At 35.5% G+C, this 22,247-nt stretch overlaps 1 protein-coding gene across 3 annotated transcripts in view; it reads left to right on the top strand.

Annotated features, from left to right (window-relative positions):
- Positions 1–22,247, top strand: part of CDKAL1 (CDKAL1 threonylcarbamoyladenosine tRNA methylthiotransferase) — a 375,244-nt gene that overhangs the window by 249,220 nt on the left and 103,777 nt on the right. For all 3 annotated transcript variants that reach the window (XM_021553407.2, XM_021553406.2, XM_021553405.2), the window contains exon 12: positions 20,782–20,962. In XM_021553407.2, the coding sequence (XP_021409082.1) occupies positions 20,782–20,962 (181 nt within the window). The remainder of the gene's footprint in view (positions 1–20,781; positions 20,963–22,247) is intronic.

The raw sequence follows: 22,247 nt of genomic DNA, 5'->3' as shown, positions 1-22,247 counted from the left end.
TAGCAAAATGCATAGAATATAAAGCAAAAAAGGCAAATCCATTAGACTGTGAAAAACTGAAATACAGAAGGCTTCTTTTATACTTTTTTTTTTGCTCAGAAATTTTAGTAAGTTCGACTATTCAGGAAAATACTGCTGAGGAGTTAATATCTGGAAATCTAATATACAGATATATAGATAGAGATATATTTCTTGAGAATTTATTTTTAAACTGTTCTAGAGAGCAACAACATAAAGTGAGGATGTATTGATTAATGTGGAGGGTGTACACAGTCTGTAGGGACTAAGCAAGGACTAGTGCCCTAGTCTATGATCTCTGGGGACTAATACAGTAGTCTGCAGGCACTATTCACAAGACTGATTCCTGCATGAGTTTGCAACTAAATACAGGACTTCTAGAAATTGCTGCTAAGTGAATTTAATCCAGAGACCAATTTAGTCTTTTATCAGCAAGTCTTCTTTTTGGTGTCATTATATCAAAATGTGAGTTGTTTTTCAAGTGATCTCAACTTTCAAGATTCAGCATAGATTATATTTCTGAAAGGTGATGTTTGTAGTTGCAAAAATAGCAAGACAGCTTTAATTATCTTGAAGTTCTGAAACTTAATCCCCTGAAATTTACTTTTCATGATAAAAGCAAACAATTGGAATATATCTGAGTTAAAGAAACCTGAGATCTGAATGTCATATTTTGTAATTGCTTGAATAATCAGCAATGTGAATATATACCCATTAAAAAGTCCTTAGACTTTTAAAGTGTTTTCCAAATTTGCTTTTGTTGCCCAGACTATATTCTCTCACCTTTTTGGTTTGTGAAGTGATTCCGATGTTCATCAAAGTTTATATTTATGCCTCCTATTACTGCTGCTTGATAAGAGACACGTAGACCCAAAATCTAGACAAAGAGAAAAACAGGGAAATTTAGAGCTAGACTGAAACACTCTACCTTTCTGTTTTGAAGAACAGCATAATTCTGAGGAAAGGCTGGGTTTGCCTCCCAGTTTGTTTTTGTTTGTGTTCTGAGGTAGGAGCATAAAATTAATTGTGGGTGTCTGCTGCTGTTCATTTGAGACTGTCTCATGCCTCAGACTGGAAACATTGGAGCTTTCCAGTATTATCAGAAAGCCAGCAAACTTGGTCTGCTGGCAGAGAAGCCACAGTTAGGCAGAAAGTTCTGGGATTTCTTTTCACTGGTTCTCCCTTTTCTATTAAACTTAGACCTACTTGAAAGCCCCTTTGAGCCTCAATTACTTTTAGTTTGTCCAAATTGAGCAAAGGTATTACACAGTCCTTTTGGGACAGCTGTCTTAAGTGAGGCTCCCTACTTCCCTGACATTTACTGAAAGTAGAATCGGAGGGCCATGAAAAGAGTAATTTTAAAATAACCATTTACTATTTTTATATGCCTTTTTCTACTCACTTTCAAAATGCAGGTAATTATGAAGTAGACTATATAAACTCCCTCACTTTTTTACAATGTGAATGTGTTTAATTTTCTTTCTCAAAATGCACTTCTGTTTCTCAGAGAGACACATTGTTGAGCTCATTTTGCAGACGTGCAAATCGTGTCCCTAACAAACCTTGACAAGGCTTTCAGATTTGGGCTTTTTTAAATGGGTTTTAGCACATCTGTTCTGTCAGTCTGACTACTGCAAATGCAAATGTCATCTGTTTAAAATCCTTATTACGTTCTCTGCTAAGAAATTGCTGAGTGTATTTGGTACTTATCTGTAATTTTATACCTCAGTCTCCAGACTCTTCTCTCTACTCTCTTTTGTCTGCTCTTGGAGTCTGAACTAATCACTTTACTAAATGTGTCTTTTTTTTTCCCTTATGTTTTAAATTAATTGAGTGCCTTTAAAAAGTATTGAATTAGCACCAAAAGCTAGAACGTGGGTGTTTTTTATCACGTAGTACAAAGGTATATTCAAGTTTGTGTCTAGACTTGACCCTAGTGCCTCATGGTGTAGCTTTTGATGGACAAGCTCCTTTTTATCACAGGATTAGTTGTCTCTAATTGTCTTGAAGTTTAAATTTGGACTTTGCTAGGTCTATAACCCTTCCTGCCCTGCATTTGATTCACACGGTCTTGGAAAGAGGTGTAAGTAGGTGAGAGGTTTCAAAGGTGCTGAACACTTGCAGATCCATTAATTTCATTACGATATTATGAACATCAGCATTCATCAACCTGCATTTCAAAAGTATGTTTTTCTTTAGAACTGACTGTACAGAGAAGACAAGCATTAGGTATTTCAGGATAGCTTTTATTTTTAACTAACTAATTGTAAGATGACTTCAACCAAGCTAAAAGTTTTAGGAGGGCAGTCTTTCCATTTTGGCCTGCACAGCACTTTACCCTTTTCTCAGCTAATGTTACTTTTTAGCAAGTAGATATACTTTTCCCAGAGAAGGAATGGAAGGCAGGAAGGCAATAGCTGCACCTTTTAATCTTTGTCTTCAATGTTTTAAAATTGTAATTCAGGTTTAGGTAGTTCATGGAGAGACCTCTTTACTGCCATGGTTTACAGGATTAGATCTTTTGCCACTTTATAAACTACTAGTCACTGTTTGCTAGCCATAGTCTTTCATGCCAAATGCATCAAGAATATTGGAGTTTTCTGGGCTGTCGGCTCTCAGATATCCTGTTCTTCGTGCATCTTGTCAGTTCATGTGTGAGGATATACACATACAAATATGGAAGTCCCACGCGAATCATGTGATGTGATGTTAACATAAAATAATTCCAAGTTTACAGACTACTTTGAAGATTAGTTGACACCAAATGTAACTTCAACCTGTTTATTTTGGGGAAAATACTGTGTAGGGAACTATGATTTCAAAATTTCTATGCTCTGTAATTTTTTAAATGAAGTCTCTTTGGATTCTGGAGCAATTTGGATCTGTATACTGACCTGTTCAAGCAGGATGTGCGTGCTTATGGACACTCCAATTTAACAGCATTTTCTTCTAAATAATAGTTTTTGTGGAGATAAGAGAATCATTATGAGAGGGTTAGTTTGGGGGTTTTCCTCCTGGTTCTCAGGTTACTGTTTGACTCCCATAGTAAGAACTGGAGGGTGAGGCCTGGGAAATAAAGTGCCCAGGATGAGCACAGCTTGCTGAGTGCAGACTTAGTGGGCACACAGGGCATTTGCAGTTCAAATCCTCTGAGGTCGCAACACTGCGATGCTCTGCTTTGGCCACAGTTGGGAGGAATAATTTTTTGAATGGTTGCTGGAAAGAGAAGATATGTACCCTGATGAAATGTAAAAGCAATTTCATCTGATTATTATACCTGGCTTACAAGCTGGCTTACTCTTTTTGCTAAATATAAGTAGTGAAGTTGCTTAGAATGATACTGTCTGTATGCAGTTATGATTAGTCTCTCCTTTTCCTGGGCAGCCTCATCTGCAGCTTTCTTCTGTAAAATCCTAATGTTGGCAGTATTGTTAGACAATAGAATAGAAATTAGTAAAGTTCATCCAATTCAGTTTCTTAAGTGTAGCAAGATGGTATCTTTTTTTCCTCTTTTTTTCTCTGCCTGAAGGCATGTGAATGTGTTCTTTGGAAGTAATGATATAAAATCTGTAGGAAGGATATAAGGAAGGAATGCAGAAGTGGAAATAAGTTTTAAAGCATTTAATATTTATGAGTTTAAATTCTTGTCTGTACTTATTGGGATACTATATTTCTCTAGTGTTTTAAAACAAAATAACTAAAATCACTTTGGCTTTTTTCTGAATACTTACTTTCATTGTTTTTCACTTTCTTGAAAAAGAACTTAGAACCTGGGGAGCAGAGTCTAATTTGTTTTTAAAACAATAACTTTAATTCATATCAGCTTGCTTTAGAGCAGATTGACTTGGCATGTTATTTTCCGTTTTAATTTGCTCCTGAGCTTTTAAGCATATCCAAACATATATTAAGATGTGTAAGTATTTGGGATAGCAAATTAGTGCAGATAAAAATACAAGGTATGTGTACACCTTATAGTGCTCAGATGTGCATCAGAAAATTCTGATGATGGTATTAAATTTTCATGTTTGATACATTTAAGAAAAGTATTTGTTCATCTCAGTGTGTAATTTTTTCAGATTTTTGCCACAGTACTAGGTAATAAATTCATTTTGTAAGCCATGTTATTCTGATCATGTAGGACAATGTGGCACAAAGGAGTTTTTGATGAAGGTGCTAGCTGGCCAGCGGATAGGTGCTGATTGAATCTACATTTGTTGAACTTTCAGGGAAAATAAGTTGAAAAGAATGAAAAAATGACAAAGGCAATATTTCTAGAGCTGTTTGGTACCTTTAGTGGTTATTTTTTTAAACACAAACTGCTTAAATGAAGAAAACTGGGAAACAGAAATACGCAAAGCTTTTTAAGCCTCTTTAAAAGTGTAGATATCCAATTAGAACTGTTGCATTAAAGAAGCATGATAATTCTGCTGCCCAGAGGTTTTGTCTATATATTTGGGGACAGTGGTATAGATTACTTTGGCTAAGCTCAGTTTTGTGTTCATGTGCATCTTATGTTGGTTTATATATTGTATTCAGCAGTTGATGATTCACCTCTTTTTTAGTAAGAATGAAATTTATAGCTGTAAGCTTCATATTACATGGCAAAATAATCACAAACCTGAAATCTTAAAAGGTTTGTGTATAAGAGTAGTGGCTATAACAGATTAAAATTTATCTTCCACAGCTAAACCACGTGTCTCATGCACTTAAAATTATTTTTGTCTTTCTATTTTGTTTCTCATCATTATGTAGAGCTGTCATTTTGTTTAGTAGGAGTAATTGACAAAGTACAGCTGTTAAATTGCTTCATAACAGGAGGACAAATTGCAAATATGGTTATACGTAAAGGCACAAGAAGTAATGTAAATTCTTCTCAATCTACCTGCTGGAGAATTGTAATTCAAATGCTAGTTCAAGCTGGAAAATGTTGGTATGTCCAAGCACCTTTTCCATAGGAGAAGAGAAAGCTAGAGTGGCTGATTGTAAGACATTTTGTCTTGAATCTGCAGAAAATATTTATTGGTAAAAATCAGAGACCATAGAAGTGAATTTTGTATAAAAGATCAGATGTGATTTTGTTAAGATTTACCTTCCTGCTTTGTTTATGTCTTAAATATCATATGGAGTTAATGGCAGTAAGTCATAACATGCTTTTCTGCTGTTGGTTACCTTAGGTAATTTAGTTATATTTTCTACAGAATGCAAATTTGTGATGTATTTTGAGAGTTTTCATCATTATAAGAATAGAAGAAGCTGAAGTCTGTCACTTAACGTATGTTTTCACAAAATACAGCTTTTACTTGACAGCATTTAAGTAAAGTACAGTAATTATGTCATTAAGTGATGAGATAATATTTCTGTGTTTTCATTAATAATGCAAATAAGCATTTTTTTCTTAAGGCAAATGTTCAAATAATTCTTAAGAACAAAAAATTGTTTTGTTGATTGAACTAAATGTGCATTCAAACAGTGATTATATTTGTACAATAATAGTAGCTGGGAACTTTTAATTCTCTTTTTGTAATGTAACATCTCTATGGTATATGCTCCCACCCCATGCATAGAGTTTGCACAGAAATTAATTGTTCCTTCCATTAGACTTCTGGAGTATCCAGAAGTTAACTTTGAGCATCCTCCTTTCACTTTTTAACTCTGTCACAAAAGCTTGTTTCACATCCAGTTTAAATCCTCTTCTAATACTCTTGATGAATTCTAGGTACTAGTTTGTCCTCTCATTTTAAACTTCTATCCTGAGATTTTTCCTCTGATCTGCTGGGGTTTTTTCCCCCCTTGAAACAAGAACGTATTTAATGACCTGGTATAAATGTGACTTTTCCTATTTGTCTTAATGTTTTGGGGTTTTATAAAATTTTCTGATGGACTTCCTTCATAAATAAATAAAATGCCTTTATGAGGAGAAAAAAACATTGCATCTAAATACCTTATCTTTCTGATAACTGAGCCCTGAGCCAGAAACTCACAACATCTTCCAAGTATTTACTTCCTCAATTCAGCATGTTGTTTTGTCAAGGAAATCACTCACAGGGCAAGTTCTGTTACTCCAGTAGTACCTACATTGCCTCCATGGGAAGCCAGGCTTGAAGGCTTGGTGAGGCACAACTGCAAGGTACAAGAGTGTGAGATCTCCTTGTGCAGCTTTTTGCTAAGTTGTGAAAGCTGAAGCAGGCCCAAAGAAGTGTTTTTGCTGGGGGAAATAGTGCCTTTGCATGTTTGATAGATGCTCATAGCCAGGGTTATACTGAGATGCCATTGTTGCACATTTTAGGCTGCCACAGTTAATGCAAAGTTACCTTATCACCAAAACAAATTTATTCTGGAATTATTAGCTGTGATTCTGGAGCACAGGATTTTAAAATCTTTCATCTCTCTATTTACTTTTGCACTTATACAATGAATTTGAGGCCTTTCATTATCTTTTGGGAGTTCACTACCATCCTTGTCTATGAAGGTAGCATGTGTTTTAGCTGGAAGGAAAAAAGAGATTTGAGCTCTCATCACTGATTTTCCTTTTGTTTCTGCTTTTCATAAAGACAAGGTAGCCCATGTAATATTTAAGTCCTTTTCCAAGGTGGCATCCAACATTCAGCTATTTTGGGAAAGTCAGTATGCCTTGCTTTTCTCCTTAAACCTCCAGCCTTCCTTTACAGACACTTATTTTGTATCCTGCCTGCATTTCACCTTCTGTATGTTAGGGAAGAGCCCTAAAGAGCAATCCCTGAAGATCTTGTATCTGGTGGTGAAGAGTTCAGGCAGGTTAACAGATACCTCAGGCTCTCACAGTAGATGAGAGGAATATTGCAAAGTCATGAATAGGGTTCATCTGCTGCTTTTTTAATGGCTCCTTCAGTTAAACCTCACACAACTGCACTCTGCATCATACCTTTATATTTTTTATAAGTGAAGTGGACATTTGAAACCACTTACATGTTTGCTAAGTGCTTAGCAAAAAGCTGCATTTACACAGCTCTCCTTCAGTCTTGGTTTATTTAGAGACACAATGTGCCTGTCTTCAGATTTTCCATACTCATAGATTATTTGCAGCGACTGCAGGAGTCCCTCTGAGGAAGAGAGATTATTTACTTGCCCCTAACAGATTTTGCTTTGAGATATGGTGTCTGCAGGTTTAGCCCTTCCACTTAGCTGTGTTCCTTGGTTAGGTCTAATCAGTGGACTGTGAGGAGGTCTGGGCCGCTCCTGTTACAACATCAAGTACTGGCTGAAATCCTTCAGACCTGAAGGATGTTTCTTTGGATACTGCTGACATAAAACACATCATAGTTCAGTGCTTGCTACACCACCATGTGATTACATGTTGGCGACTCCTCAGAAGTGCTCTATAGGTAATTAACTGGTCTTTGCCTTCTCCTGAGAATATTTCTTCTCTAATATTTTTTTTAATGGCAAGCCAGATGCCAAAGAAATTTTTTTATTGTTATTGTTTTCAGGGTTCAGTTTTTCCTTAAAGGGAGAAATACTAACATTTAAACCTATTAGGCTGAAAAATGGGGTATGTTCTAGAAGAAAAATACAAGAAAGTGAGAACTGTAAAATGCAATGAATATTTTCAAATGTTTTTTTCCTGATAAGGCAAAACCCTAAAAAAACCTTTTCAGAGATGCTTAGTTACTTTCAGATAAGAAAACCCAACCTGCTGAAATTCCTGGAACTTCAACACTGGCACTGAAACAGAAGGAAAGGAGGTGTTGTGAATTATAAAGACTTGCAATAGATCACAGAGGATGAAATGTTTTTCATTAATGGACTCAAAGGTTAAATCAATAAATAATTTCTGAAGTTAATCCATGTTTTTCTACCTACTTCAAACATGTCTGAAATTCCCACCCACATGGAATAAGCATTTTCAGAATGCTGTTACATAGGTAGTAGTTTTGTATCAGTTGCTCAATATTGTCTCCAAAATAAATGAGTTTAAATTGTTTGAGATACAGCCTGTTTCATCCTTAATGATCCTAATTTGCCATTTTCTTCAGACTTTCTTTTATACCATGCCTTCTGTTTTTCTCAGGGTTGAAAAGCCAGTGTCTGTGTTAGGCCCAACACCTTATACCCAGACATTGGATTTCAGCTTGGGAATTTAGTTTTTGCAGCGGCCTTGTGGATCTTGCTGTCTAAGAATTCTTCATACTTTTTGCTGGTATTGCAGAGCCAAAAGGGCACTGTTGTGCCTGGCAGGCATTTAACAGGTTTTCCAGGTTTGTTAACTCATGTCCAAATGCTGTTGTGGAATATTGTGTGATTTGATAAAATTGGTTTCAGTGATACAATCTGAATGCACACAGTGCTGTTTCCACTTTGTATTCTACTCCCTTTGTATCATACTTTGGGTATTTTATGAAATTATTCATTACATTTAAGTAGGCTTTAGCAGAAAGGGTTCATGGTAACTATTACATTCAAACTTGTGTTCAGCTTGCAAAACTGAGTAGTTTTAACCACCTTATTTTATTATTTAATTGGAGACATTTTTTCAGCTGTCTCTGTATTGATTTGATTTAATGCTGCAATTTTAGCCTGCTCCAGAAATTTGTTGGCTTTTGGAGAGGTCTTTTGCCCTGAAAATTGTAATATGATTCTCTCATTAGAATGTTGAGAACCTCAGGAAAACCATAGGTTTTTTTTTTTTTCATTTCTGTCAGTCTTTCTATCAAGATCTCTCCCTTTGTTTCTATACTAGTCTCTTTAGTGACAAAAGTTTTCAGCTTTTTTCCTTTCTCAGAATGATTAGATTTAATATTCCCATCTGAGGACATCGCTGATGTCCTTTCATAATGATGTTTTTGAAGGTTTTCTGTTCTCTCCCATCTCCTTCTTAAGTATTGGTTTTTTAACTTTTACCAGCTCTTTGGGGACTGATGCTAGTTCCTGAGCAGTTGCCTTGCTCCATCCTGATTCTTATTTAGTTTTCAATGATAAGTGTCCTTCCTAATTTACTAATTGTGGGATCTTCACAGACTCTGTTTGGGTTCTTCATGTGCCAGGACTTTCTGTTTTACCATGTCAAGACAGAAGAAAACCTGTTTCCCTTAATCTTTAGATATTATTCCTGTGCTTTGAGTCACATTGCTAAACCCAATTGGTACTGATCCTGTCTCTTATCTAATTACATATATTCATATGTGAGAAAGAAGTTACTCATCTCAGTTAAATCTGTATTCATCTTCTACTGCTATTAAATTCACTGAAACCTTATTCCCTAAATACAATTTTTATACATTGCCTATCCAATGTTAATGGTTCAGTGATGCCAAAGAGCTTTATTTGCCATAATTGGTACGCTGTCATATCTTCGAATTCTTCATAAAACATACTTTTAATTTTTTCTTTGATGATTCTTCAGTGATAACAGCATATTTTAGTTTTGTGCTAATTCTCTTTTAACTTTCTGTCAATGGCAGGTCCAATCAGGTAACTGCTCACAACATCAAGTTGTCTTAATTATTTCTATACAGTATGAGTTTATTTAACTTTGAAAGCTTCATTTTCTCTCTCTTTTATTTCTTTGCAATATAGAAACACATTTTTATGGTGTTTGCTCCTCAGCATAACAGAGGCCATCTGACACATGCAAGCCCAAAATATTTCAGGTGACCACCTTCCAGCCTTTTGTTTGACTAGTTGGGGTTTCATTATCTTTTCTAAAGTTCTGGATTTTATTTGGACTTCATTAATGGCTTTGCTATTATTACTTTCTAATACCTCTTCTCATATTGACATGCAGTATTCCTTTTATGTTTGTCTGAATTTTTTTTAAAATTTCCCACTTAGTAACCCTATCCTCAGGCAGCAAAGTTACTGCTTGAATTGCTTAAGATTCTGGCTGTGTACAGCCTGTCAGAGTCCTCAAAAGAAAAAGAGACCTGAACTTCTACACATTTAGCCATCCTTTATTTTATTTTAAGCTTTTGACCATGACAATATGCACTAATAACAAAATGGTAAGCTATCCTAATTGTCAGTATTAAGGTATCTGCAACTTGATGACACACTGAAAGTTAAATAGTTCACTGAACTTAACAGAGAGAAATGGATAAGAGCTTCCCTGAGGCAACAGTGTCTATTGATTTTGTATTGTTTTAACTTTGTCATTGGCAAGCTAACAGTCGACATTTAAAATACCATCTTTTCTTTTCCTGGTTTTGCTTCTGATGTTCCCTATGTGTAACTTGGTGTGCATGTATGAATCTGAATGTCCTTCAAAACTTTTGAAGGAATGCATGCATTAATTACTTCAGTTGACCTCAATATTCTAAACTGATTCTTTCTGTTACAAAGAGATGTTCTTAAATTACTGGCAATTCTAGACAAAGGAAGCTGCTACCAAAATATTACAAACATGAAGTGTGTAAGAATCTGGCTGGTTGAGGCCATTCTTCTGAGAGGTTAACTAGGACATTTTAGAGCTGATTTCCTGGTGATTTGGCTTTTTCTGCCCAGTGTCCTCAAGCTACATAGCAGACTAAGTCCATTTCTCTACTTGGAAGAGAAGCCACAATATTTTGCTTTAAATTTTGTCTTATTAACTGATACATAAAATAATATTTTATGTTTATGGACCAATCCTGTGTAATCTCTTGTTTTCTGAACTCACCTGCTGTTTGGGTATACCTGAGAACAAAACAGATACTTCTCACAGCCATTCTGCAACCTTCCAGTTAGCCCAGTGTTTGTTGCTGCTCTTTCTCATAAAGATGGATATTATTTCTGGTGTGATTTCTTTAAATTCAGATTGTTATCAGAGAATGTCATGAATGGGATGAGACAGTGATCTGCAGATGGTGTTTGTTGTTTACTATCACTCCAGTGATGCCCATTAACCTTAACAGTCATGCCCAGTTCTTTTTGAATATTGTTTCAATTATATTTTTACATGAATGAATGAATAATTCTTTATACATGCCCTTTGAAATATTTACTTCATTGTTTCTTTAAATTTATTCTTGCAAGGTAAATTCTCAGTTTCCCAGTGATCCAAGTTATATTGCATTATGCTGATTGAAGTATGATTATATTGAAATATAATTAACTTTATCTTATCATGCTTTAATTAGTAAAGCACACTGGATTTCTTTGAAGTTAAGCTCATGGGTTTTGGCTTAATAAGGAAATAGCATTGCTTGTGAGTCTTGACGTGTTACCTCTGAAAATATAATTCTGAATCTGTATAGGTGTTGTGTTCTGAGTACATCCCAATCCTTGTTTCACACTTTGGTCTGAAGTGTTAAGACCATATGGTCTTACCAGTGGATTATGAAATAAAAATGAAAAATTTTGAAGTTACACAATAGCAGCTTTCAATCTTTGTGTAGTAGGGAGGATGTTACTGGAATTTTGAGCCAAATATGACACTCTGAGAAATCTTTTATTATTATTCAAATTTGCTTATCAGAGCTGCTGATAGGAGTAGTAGTTCCTTGTGCAACCTCTTTCCAGTATATACATTACTTTCTAAGGGAAAAAAAATGTTTTATAGAGGTTACATTAACAGGTTTTGACCTACCAGATACTTGATACTTGAGAGATACTGACTCTGAAAAATTCACATTTAAGAATGTATAGAAATGTACATCAAAATCTGTCTGGTGTAAAGCTGCAGCATTGTTTAGTTAGTGGGCATGAACTGTGAGCTAATATTAGGAACACTGCTTATGTCTGCTAAAGCCTTGCCCCAGACAACCTGCTGGCTGCTCTGTTAAAACTGTGACTTTCAGGTTTAATTATAACAACACTTTCTGTAAGTATTGTGTTGATAAGGATGTAGCTAATAAGCTGCTGTATTTTGGGTGATCAGTTGGTGTGGTAAAAGTTGTGTTTCCTTAGGTACTTTGAAAATAGAATCGAGGTTATATTAAATTTAATGCACATCTTGCCTGTGTTTTTAACTGCTGTTATCTTCAGTGGTGATCCTTTCCATGTTGAGGTTTGCAACTGGAAAACATTTTGTGTGATGATTTCTCACAAAATGGTAAGACAGAAACCAGTCAATTTGTTTGTATAGGTTGTAATGGGAAAGAATTGTGTCTCTTTTAAATCTATCAGCTCTTTGGGGGGAACTCTTTCAAACTGTGCATGCTTTTTTCAAATTCCTCTTTGTTTTAATGTATGTCTTGCCATTCTCTACTTTTTCTCTGTGCTGCAAAAGTTATTAATATAAACGATCTTGAACCAATACCTTGGAATAAAACATCTATCCCATTGGCAATTTTATTTCCTCAGTTTCTTTTCTTGATCAGTTCTTGGTTTTGCTTCAGATAAAAATCTTACATCCCCTGTAAAAGTGTTGCAACTTGTCATACTACTGCTCCTCCTTTGACAACATCTTCAGTTTCCCTTTACCACCACATTGCTGACTTTGTCCTGTCATTGAAATGTGCTTGGCCTTCTTTTTGTTTTTACTTCCAGCTTATTTATTTTCTAAAACTTCTCTCTTGTCCCTTACCTTGTATAAGATCCATTACTTTTTGCTATCTGCTTACTCGGAAACAAATTAACCCAAATCTGAAAGAAAAATATTAAAAGTAGATAATTTATCTAAATTCTAGAACTATTTTAAGGGATTTTTAGCTTGTTGCGCCTGCATTGTTACATCGTGTCAATGCCTCTCTCAAAAGGGATAGGTTACAATGAGCAATGTTACTATAAAGACAATCACAGCTTATCAGAGGTATGGCAGATCTTCACACATAGGAAATTAAGGACTCTTCAGTCTGGAAAATGCTAATTGAGAGGGACTAGAAGAGAGGTCAATAAAATAATGAAGAGCACTGAGAAGGTGAACAGAGTTGTTACTGGTCTCTCCCAGCATAAGAATTAGGTGGCATCAAATGGAATTAGCAAATGGAAGGCTCACTGGAGATTTTTTCCTTTCAAGTGGTCTTGGTATGGAGAGGTTTAGATTCAAGGAGAGACTTGTTGACAAGTTAATAGAGAAGAAATCCATCAGGCACTGCTGGTTACAGAAATATTTTTCTCACAAAACCCAGTTGGAAGGGTGAAGGGATTCTGGGGGGTCTCAACACCTGAAATGCTTCCCTCAGCCACTTCTGATGCCTATTGCTAGGTTTAGATTGCTGGCTTAGATGGACCTCTGGACCAGTAAGTCTTATTTTCAAGATCTCTGAAACATTGCAGGACTGTAGAATATAGATTGGCAAAAAGACATATTCAGAAATACTTCTTTTTCTTTTTTTAATTAGCATTTGTTAATGGAGCCCTGCGTGCAATTTTAAAATTTGGTTTCATTATGCCAAAAAAGCATGCTAATTATTTTGTTTTATATGCCTGATTTCTGTGTCAGAGTGAAGAGCTAAATGACTGTCACTGAAACAGACGTGAATGAGCCTTCAGAGCCCAAGACGTTTAGTATTGGTGATAAGCATTGTGTCAGACTGAGAAAAAGTATATCATATTCTCTGCTACTCATGGCTGAGATCCTATTATTTCTGACCATGCCTGACAACTCTAATGTTAAAACGTGAAGGGTCATAGAAAATTAGTGTAATTTCAATGGCTGCTTTAGTGCAGCGAACATTAAGTCAGTTCCCAAGAACAGTTCCCTGGTGCAACCCTTAATAAATTCAAACTTTATTTTTAGGGATGACCTTTAGTAATGCAAGCCTTGATCCATTGAGATGCTGTTCACTTTTGATGCATCTCCAAATCCCTTTTTTATGCATTTTAAATCAACACATGCTTATTCTGAATTTATGTGTGTGGATAGACTGAGAGATGTAATTTAAACACATCTGTTCAAATATGCATTTCAGATCAACTTGGTGCCGGTTCTCATAATACGGATGAGTTTTTGACGGGTATTATATCCCTAAAGTACACAGCAGATGGTATTTATTAGAGATTGAATGGAAATGAAGTTTAAGGATGTTGAGCTTTTTGTCTTAAGTCGCTCATTTTTTAATCATAAAACAATAATGATCTGAAGTTATAAATCTGTAACAAAGTTCTATAAAATGTTTCTTGTTTATGGGGAGACTAAAACACCTTTATAGTTGAATTAAGTTGGTCCAAGCCTTAACTGTTTGGTTTGGGGCTTTTTTGGGAGGTTGTTTTTTTTATTATTTTTTGTTTGTTTTTTTAAGGAAAATTGATAATGGGAAGTATTATAATGCTTCTCCTAAACCATTTGGGCTGCATCTAGTAGGAACTCTGGCAACCTTCATTATAATTGTTTGAAGACAGTAAAACCATGTGTACTCTTTCATCCTCAGGCAGTGAGCCATGCTAATTATGAGATATACTTTTTATCTAGGTCACTATTCCCTGGTAGCAACAACAGCCCAGTCCCTACTCACACAAAGTCCTCCACACCTATACCTTCTCAAGCTGAGTTCTAGAAATCAGGTTTGCTTGCTGCCTCCAGGTATCATTCAGCCCAGTTTCTGAAAGAGCTCTTCTGGGGGCAGGAGGTGGGTTGGGAAAGAACAATCATTAAAAAATACCTGTTCTCACTCTCAGTTAAACTCTGAGAGCTGTTGGATTGTGCTTCTTGATCACAGATACAACTCTACAGCCTGTTTAAGGTGAGTTACATCAAAACCACAAATGACTCCCAGTTCAAATCCAACATATTAAGCTGCACTTGCAAATCTGTTGGACACTGCTGCACATCCCAAAGCTCAGGTGTAATGTGTTCTCTATGGAATCACCATCAGGAGCAGCCTCAAGTGCTCTGTAAGATGTTAAATGCAAAAAGCAGGCAGGATACATCCCCTGATTCTGTAGCTGCAAGGCTGGACTTACTATGTAGTTTCTGCTGCCTTTGAAATTTGAAGTGTTTCTCTACGAACCACCTCCAAAGCAACTGGTAGGATTTAATGGCTTTACCAACTATTTTCCCAGGTGTACATACCTTCCTTCAGGGAAATTTGCAAGAATACTCTGAAAAAATAGGCTGAGGTTTTCTCTGTGGTCCTGTCTGGCTTTCATTTGTCTGTTTTATTATTTTTTTAATCAAACAAAACATATAAACAATATGGCATTAAAATTAAAATTTCTTCTTCTGGTTTGTTATGTCTTAGGCATCAGTTTCAGAGAGATATGATCCAAGCTGAAAATAAGTTTTAAAAACAGTATTAAAATTATGCTTTTTACACACATAAACAAAATAGACTTACTTAAACATCTGATTTTATTCATTGTCTCAATAGCTGAGTAAAAGTAATGAACCCATTAAATACTTTTACATGCAGTAGCAACATAGTTACCTTTTTTGCTTTAAATCATCCAAACTGAGGTGAAGGAGAAGTGATTTCTGAGACAACCTGGGGTTGTCTTGCAAAGTAATAGAGAGCATTTTGAAATAAGATAATTTATTATATCCTATATAATTCCGGTATAAATTTTCTTAAATATTAATGTTCTTGATCTTCATAGTTGCATTTTAATAAGGTGTCTTCCCAAAGTATAGTTTATATCTGACCATAAGGCTCAGTATGTTATCATTTAAGAGACTTTACACAGAATGTTATGACATGCCTGTTGTCATTTAACCAAGGTACTTTCCAGTTTTACTCCATATGTAAATCAGTTTAGTAATTGATATGAGGATTCAAAAGAACTTGTTTTTCTGACACAGAGGTTCTGAACTCACACATCCTGGACTACTTTTAAGCACATATGGAAAAGATTACTAAGAAAAACATTTTCAGTGGATATCCATTTATTAGATGCCTGTCCACCCATTGTGTAATTTAGAGTAAATCATAAATGGGAAAGGATGGAGAAATTCAGGAATTATGTTCAGGTTTAATCCCCCAATTCCAGACATTTAATTTAGGAGTATATTGTCCTGTGCTGCATTCATAGTCCGTACAGAGAGAGGGAGAGAGAGAGAAGTGTGGAGGATTTCAGCACAGAAACAGGCTAAATTATTTTCTTAAAGTGTGGGGATTTTCCATGGCTTAATCCTCAGGTTAATCTCCATATAGCCAAGAGGGAAGTGGGGTGAAATTTCCTGTTGTTCCTAGGTAGTGCTTCCAGCTGAGCAGTGTGTTTCTCTTGTGCTAGCTCCAGTTGATGTGACTCCTCAGTTAGCGATTTAAGTTGAAGTCAGAAATCCCACAAGACTAGGCCTCATGGAGAAAAGAGGAAAAAGGGGTGAAAAGGGCTTCTGGAAGACTGTGTGTGGTCACTGGGAAGATGCAAACACATCCTTCAGCTCCAACACAAAATGGCACATTGAGATGACTGGTAGGCTCTGTAAATACACTTGAAAGACAAACGCAGATATCTTCAAATTATTTAATCCATTAACACAATTTCATGCTCTCTGAATGGGCTTATATTGCAGAAGCATTCTAATATATAAAATAATATATGATGCTGAAATAACGTTTCAGAGTAGGCTGGTTTTATTTTCATTAAAATTCAGGTTTTTTCCCTAACATTTTTATTTATTAATCAAGAAGTTGTTCTGTCATCACTTTTTTTTTTTTTCTTTAATTACTATAGATTACAGACGGAGTTCTCATACCTTTCTGTAAAACTATATAGTGTTTTCTTTTTATACTTACTGCTATTTATTCTAATCCAGTATTTTGTTAGACTGTAAGGGATGGAGGTAGCTGGTCTTGCTTAAGAGCAAGTTGGTGGCTTTAAGTAATTTCTGATTTAAGTGTTAATTGCTGAAACGGAAGTGGGAAGAATATGTGATCATGCAAAAGAATTTCAAGTGGTCATGTGACTAGCTGAAGGTGATAATTTTAGTTCCTTTACATAATTTCTTCCCTGAATGTGGATTTGGTTTGCAATGGTTACTGCTCAAGGAAATGTTTTCTGTAGCTAAAACCACATGAAATAGTCCATGTAACAAGTTAATCGTAGACATTTTCACAATTTTGCTGCTGCTTTTCTTAGAAATATTGCTCTGTGAAAATGGGGCTGGGGTGGGGTGGGGGTGGTCTTAGTGTTTTATTTTTGGCAGCTTTTATCCTTTTATCTTCTTTCTAAGTCATTTGTCCATGACTTTACTTATAGGCATCCATCATTTCCTTGTCTCTGACCCCAGAAGCTGACTTGTTTCCTCTTTAGGTAGAGGATAAGATGTTGCTTTTCTTCTGTATTCTTTCAAACACATCTTGTTCTTCCTTTCTGTGAGGTTTGGATACCTGTGCTGTCAGCACTTGTTCATGGGTGTGTTGGCCCTTACAGCATCACACTAAAACAGATGTGTCTTCACTGTAAGATGAAGTTGCTGCTTCTTTTTGGGTGGTCAGAATTGCCCAGGATGATAGGGTTTGCATTGCTGGTCTAGTTCAGAATAGTAAAACATCAGTCTGCTTGAGTAGATGGAAGGAATTTATATATGTAGTGGTACATAGGGGAGAAAATAAGTATTAGAGATGTTTTATCTTATACATGGCATTAATTATTCCTCTGATTCATCTTGTTCTGAAATTCCATTTTTACAATAAAACATCCCAATTGAGAGTCAACATGCTGTGAAGCTTCTCTCCTACACCCTAAAAAACGTTTGTGGAAACTGAATAGTTAGGCTAACTGTAAATGAGTTCATGTAATAAATGTTACAGGGAATGTTCAACAGGTTTTTTTTTTTGTTTCCTTCAGAATAGATAAGCGGCATTTGGTGTAAAATAATAATAATAAACAAGAACTTATTTTTATGTGATTTTGATCATATTTCATAGAGCAATTCTTAAACTTCATCTGAATCGAAGTAATGAAATTTTGTGCTACTTTCTTTCAAGCTGTCAGAAAAAAGGTCACTTTAATTTTCAAGTGTGTATGTGTTTTATATTTTTCCATAATTATATCTTTCCCCCTCTTTTTTTCATTAATAAATTATGTTTCACATGTGGAACTAATTGTACATATTTTTGTTCATCACTGCTTTGAAAAGTCTTTAAGAGCTTGATTTTTGTCTTTTTGGACGTTGAGTGAAATCTCATGCTTTTCTCTCCTTTCTAAACTGCTTGTTAAACAATATAATCAGCAGTGATATAAAAATGCACTATGCAATGTCATATTTTAGGCAGTTACACTGGATTGAACTGTAATTAATTGCTGTTGCTGAATACACCATGGTCCTTATTCTCTTTTTGTACCCAGGCTTTTCTTTGTGTGTAATAATTCCATCCAGGAAGAAATCTAATTACTAAGATAATTAACACCTTATCAGCAAATGGAGTTCAGACATTTGTAGAGTTTATGAATTTTTAAAATATGTAATTTCCTTTTAACTGAATGACAACTGGTGTTATGGAGAAAAAGAGCATATTTTATTGTATCTAGCTTGATTGGACCTTATAATTCATGTTGCCATAGAAACAACCAGGCCTTTATAAAGGATGGTATTACTACTACCATTGGTAATAAATGCTTTGACTGTTGCCAATAGTGTCATTAAAATGGATAAAATAACTTCATTATAATGGTTTTGTCAAATGTAATGAATGTTCTGTTCGTGTTCTGAGAAATGGCAGCTGATGTTAGGTGGCATTGGTTTATAAAGTAATGTACTCTTTCTTCCATGAGCTTACTACTCCTGCACAAGATATTTGTGGTATGAAAAAATCATGTTGCAGGATGTGGTGCTGCTCTCTTCAGTCAGTCCTTGAAGATAAGGAGTTTTATTGTTACTTGATATCAAGCAGAAATTCATATCTTGATGTTTGTCAATCTTAAGAAAGCAGTGGTAACTGAGGGTGCTGAGCCCTCACCTCTGGGATTTCTGCCCTTCTGCACAAAATCCAGATTGTGCTTCCCACTTAGGGTTGTTGGATCAAATCCTTGAAAATGTTCAGTTTTATACTGGATTTGATTTGTCATTCAAATGCCATCTTTTAACCTCAGCTCAGATGATGGAGTCTGATTAAAAAGGGAAATGATAGGATTTGGTTTCTTTGGAGATTTTTCATAAGGAAAATAAGAAAGAAAATTCTAATAATATATGACAAATTCCCATGCTGCTATCTGTATGTCCAGATACATGCTAAAAGGAGGGCTAGCTAGACATTAATATAAGCTCATTCCCAATACTTGAAGGAAAAAAAAAGTTTCAGGGAAAAAAAATCACAAACTACATTTACTACCATGTACAATTTGACTGAAGGCTGCTGTGGTGGATATAAGCTATGGTCTAATATTGCACCTAATAAAACTAATAAGAACAGTATTCTCTCCCTTTTCTGGGGTCTTTTGCCAACAGGTTTTTCTTTTCCAGTATAACTCATTGTTTCAGGAAGATTTTCTTTCAAGAATTTTTTCTTTCAGTTATTCAAAATCAAGTTTCTTCACTTACTATAACCACAGCACTATGTTTTTTTCTGTGGTGATGTAGTGTCTAATAAGAAATTAGAGTTTTCTTTGGCTATTTGAATGCTTTATTAATGTAATTTGGATTACATGCACTAACATTCACAGTTCTGCATTGTCTTAACTGGATGAGGGGAAGAGAAGCCTTCCATCCATATCTTTAGGTTAGAGACAGTCTTGGAGACCCCTTCTTAACCTCAAGTGTGAACTTTGCTTGTGACAGTTGCCTTTATGCTATTCACCCCTTAAATAATCTCTCTCAGCTGTTCCCTTGCCTGTGGCCTACAAAAGAGCTGTAGTATTATTTAGATTGGAAGGGACTTCTGGAAGACATCTCATCTACTCCCCATACTTGAAACAGGGCCAGTTCCAAGTTAGATACCACCAATATTTGTGTAGAGTTCTTACTTTTCTCCAGTATTTTCTGCAGTTTATCCTTGTTACTGGCAGTGTGGGGTGAACTCTGTATTGTGGAAACAGTCTCATCTGTGTCAGGAGGGAGCACTGAGCACTGTGTGTTTCTGTCTCTCTCCAGAGGATGCCTATCATTATTCCCACTGTACACAAAGCTCAGTCTGGGCGCAGGCCCTGAGAGCTGCTCCAGTATCTACTGGGGAAAGTGTTCATGGCATGTTCCCACCATATCCAAGACAGTGACAGTGGCACAATTTCAACTCAAGTTCTCTAACTTCACCCTATTCTGTGCATCCTTCTGTGTCTGTGGGCTGTCTCTGTCAGCTGTGCTGCCTTAACCTGGTGTGCGTGAGGGATCTGCATATTCAGTCCAAGGGGAACAGCTAGGAAATGTTAACCTTGCTTAAATAAAAGGAGAACTCATTCCTGTGTGTTTGTGAACTTTAGGTATTTTGTTTTCCTTTTAAAGCAAGGCATAGAATGATGTTTTAGAATACTGAGTTAAAAATTAACTTGTGACTAAAGATGTATTTTTTGCTCCTAAGTCAATTTTGTTCAAATTTGCTAGGGGATATGACATGCCAGTCCCTTCTTTCAGGTACCCTGTTCTACTTCAATAGCAGCCTTATAAATCATTAAATAATTGACATTTTCTAGTGACTGAGTCTCAGAAGGTTTACATTTTATGGATTAAGCAATCAGAATTCAAGAAATAACAAGGTGTGCTGATTACCTATAATTTTGATTGAAGGAAGAGTTGATTCAGGTGTTTTCACTCTTCTGTCACAATCCTAATCCAGTATTTGCTGCAGTATCTTCTATTACTTGTGCTCTCGGCTGAGCACCAGGTGCATTTCTCATTACCAAGCAATGCTGTTAGAATCTTTTTTCCCCAAGATCCTTGTAGATCTCAATTTCTGTAGATAAAGTTGAAAGTTATATGTCTATGTACACTAGCTTTTAAGGGAGCAAGACTTCTACATGTCCTCAGTTAAATGTTTCTTTCTACTTCCTTTACAGAGTGCCTGGAATAACAATTGCTACAGACATCATTTGTGGTTTTCCAGGAGAGACAGATGAAGATTTTCAAGAAACTATGAAACTTGTAGAACTGTATAGGTTTCCAAGCTTGTTTATTAATCAATTCTACCCACGTCCAGGAACCCCAGCTGCAAAAATGCCTCAAGTTCCAGCTGCAGTGGTAAGATACATTTTCAGATGGTTTTAATACATAAAGCATGTACACAAAAATGTACATTTTCTGCAAAACTGTACCACATTCAAATGAAGGATTTTTTCAGTCCAGAAAGGAAAATGATGCTAGGATGGACCACTGAATATATATAACATATATATTTGAACAGTCATATATAAATGACTGTTCAGATTGTGAGGAAGGGTAATACAGTGGTTATACTGAAGATCTTGTTGGCTTTCTATCAAGTTAGGGGTGAATGAATATGAATAGTAGTAGCTGATTATTTATGCATAATATTTTTTTCCATTTTAAGATTTATATGATTCCAGCATTCTCAAGCTTATTGTGAATAATTATACAATGTATTAATAACAGTGATAGTCTCTGATTTATTTGTCAAATATTAAATTCACAGGCCACTTCTTCTTGAGATTCTCCTTATGCACTGCTCATTTGCTTCCTTCAGCCTGCAGGTTAAAGGCCATTAATAAAATTGCATCTGATCTTCCTCCCTTCCCTTTCCCCTTCCCTTCTTCAGTGCTTTCTAACTTCCAACATTCACATCTTAAATTCCAAACTTTTTTAATAAAGAAGGTATGTGGCTATTGATTGTATTTTGCTAGATATAAATAGCTATTTATAAGCAATAATAATAGCAATCATTTCAGAAGGCATGGTTTGATTTATTTTTAAAAAATTGAATTTGTTATTTTTGTAATCTGAATCTCAAAACAGGAAAGTATACAAGATTGATGCCTGTAGTAATTCAACTCATTGCTGTATCATTTTTATGGGTATAAATAACATTTATATTTACTTTCAGTGTAGGAGAAAGTCAGCCAGCAGTGTAAATCAATTTAAATGAAAAACCTATTTGTTTCAATTTATTTATCCTGCTACACCAACACAAAGGCAAAACAATATATTGGAACTTGTATTCCTTTGCTTATGTGTCTGAAAGCTATACAAAGTATGTCTGTTTACTCTCCATATATACCATGAATTCCATAGGATGTGTCAGCTGCTGGAGACATAAAATCAGATTATTTCTGGCTTCTTCAGTTTGCTGTTTAGTGTAGTGCAGTTTGAGCAGTTTATTCATTTATTACAGACTATCTCATAATGGGAAATTGTAAGTTTTCAAATATAAATACCTGCTGTTGAAGTAGTCTCCTTAGTGTAACCAACTCACAGGGTTGCATTATTTCTCTTAGTCTTGAATGCTTTTTAGATATTTTCATACATGAAAAAAAGTTCAGAAATGCATATTTTGGAAGGTAAGAAGTTT

This window comes from Lonchura striata, chromosome 1 (genome assembly GCF_046129695.1).
Source record: "Lonchura striata isolate bLonStr1 chromosome 1, bLonStr1.mat, whole genome shotgun sequence".
NCBI classification, from domain to species: domain Eukaryota; kingdom Metazoa; phylum Chordata; class Aves; order Passeriformes; family Estrildidae; genus Lonchura; species Lonchura striata.
The sequence above is the reverse complement of the archived record's forward strand: the minus strand, read 5'-3'. Positions and strand labels throughout refer to the sequence as shown.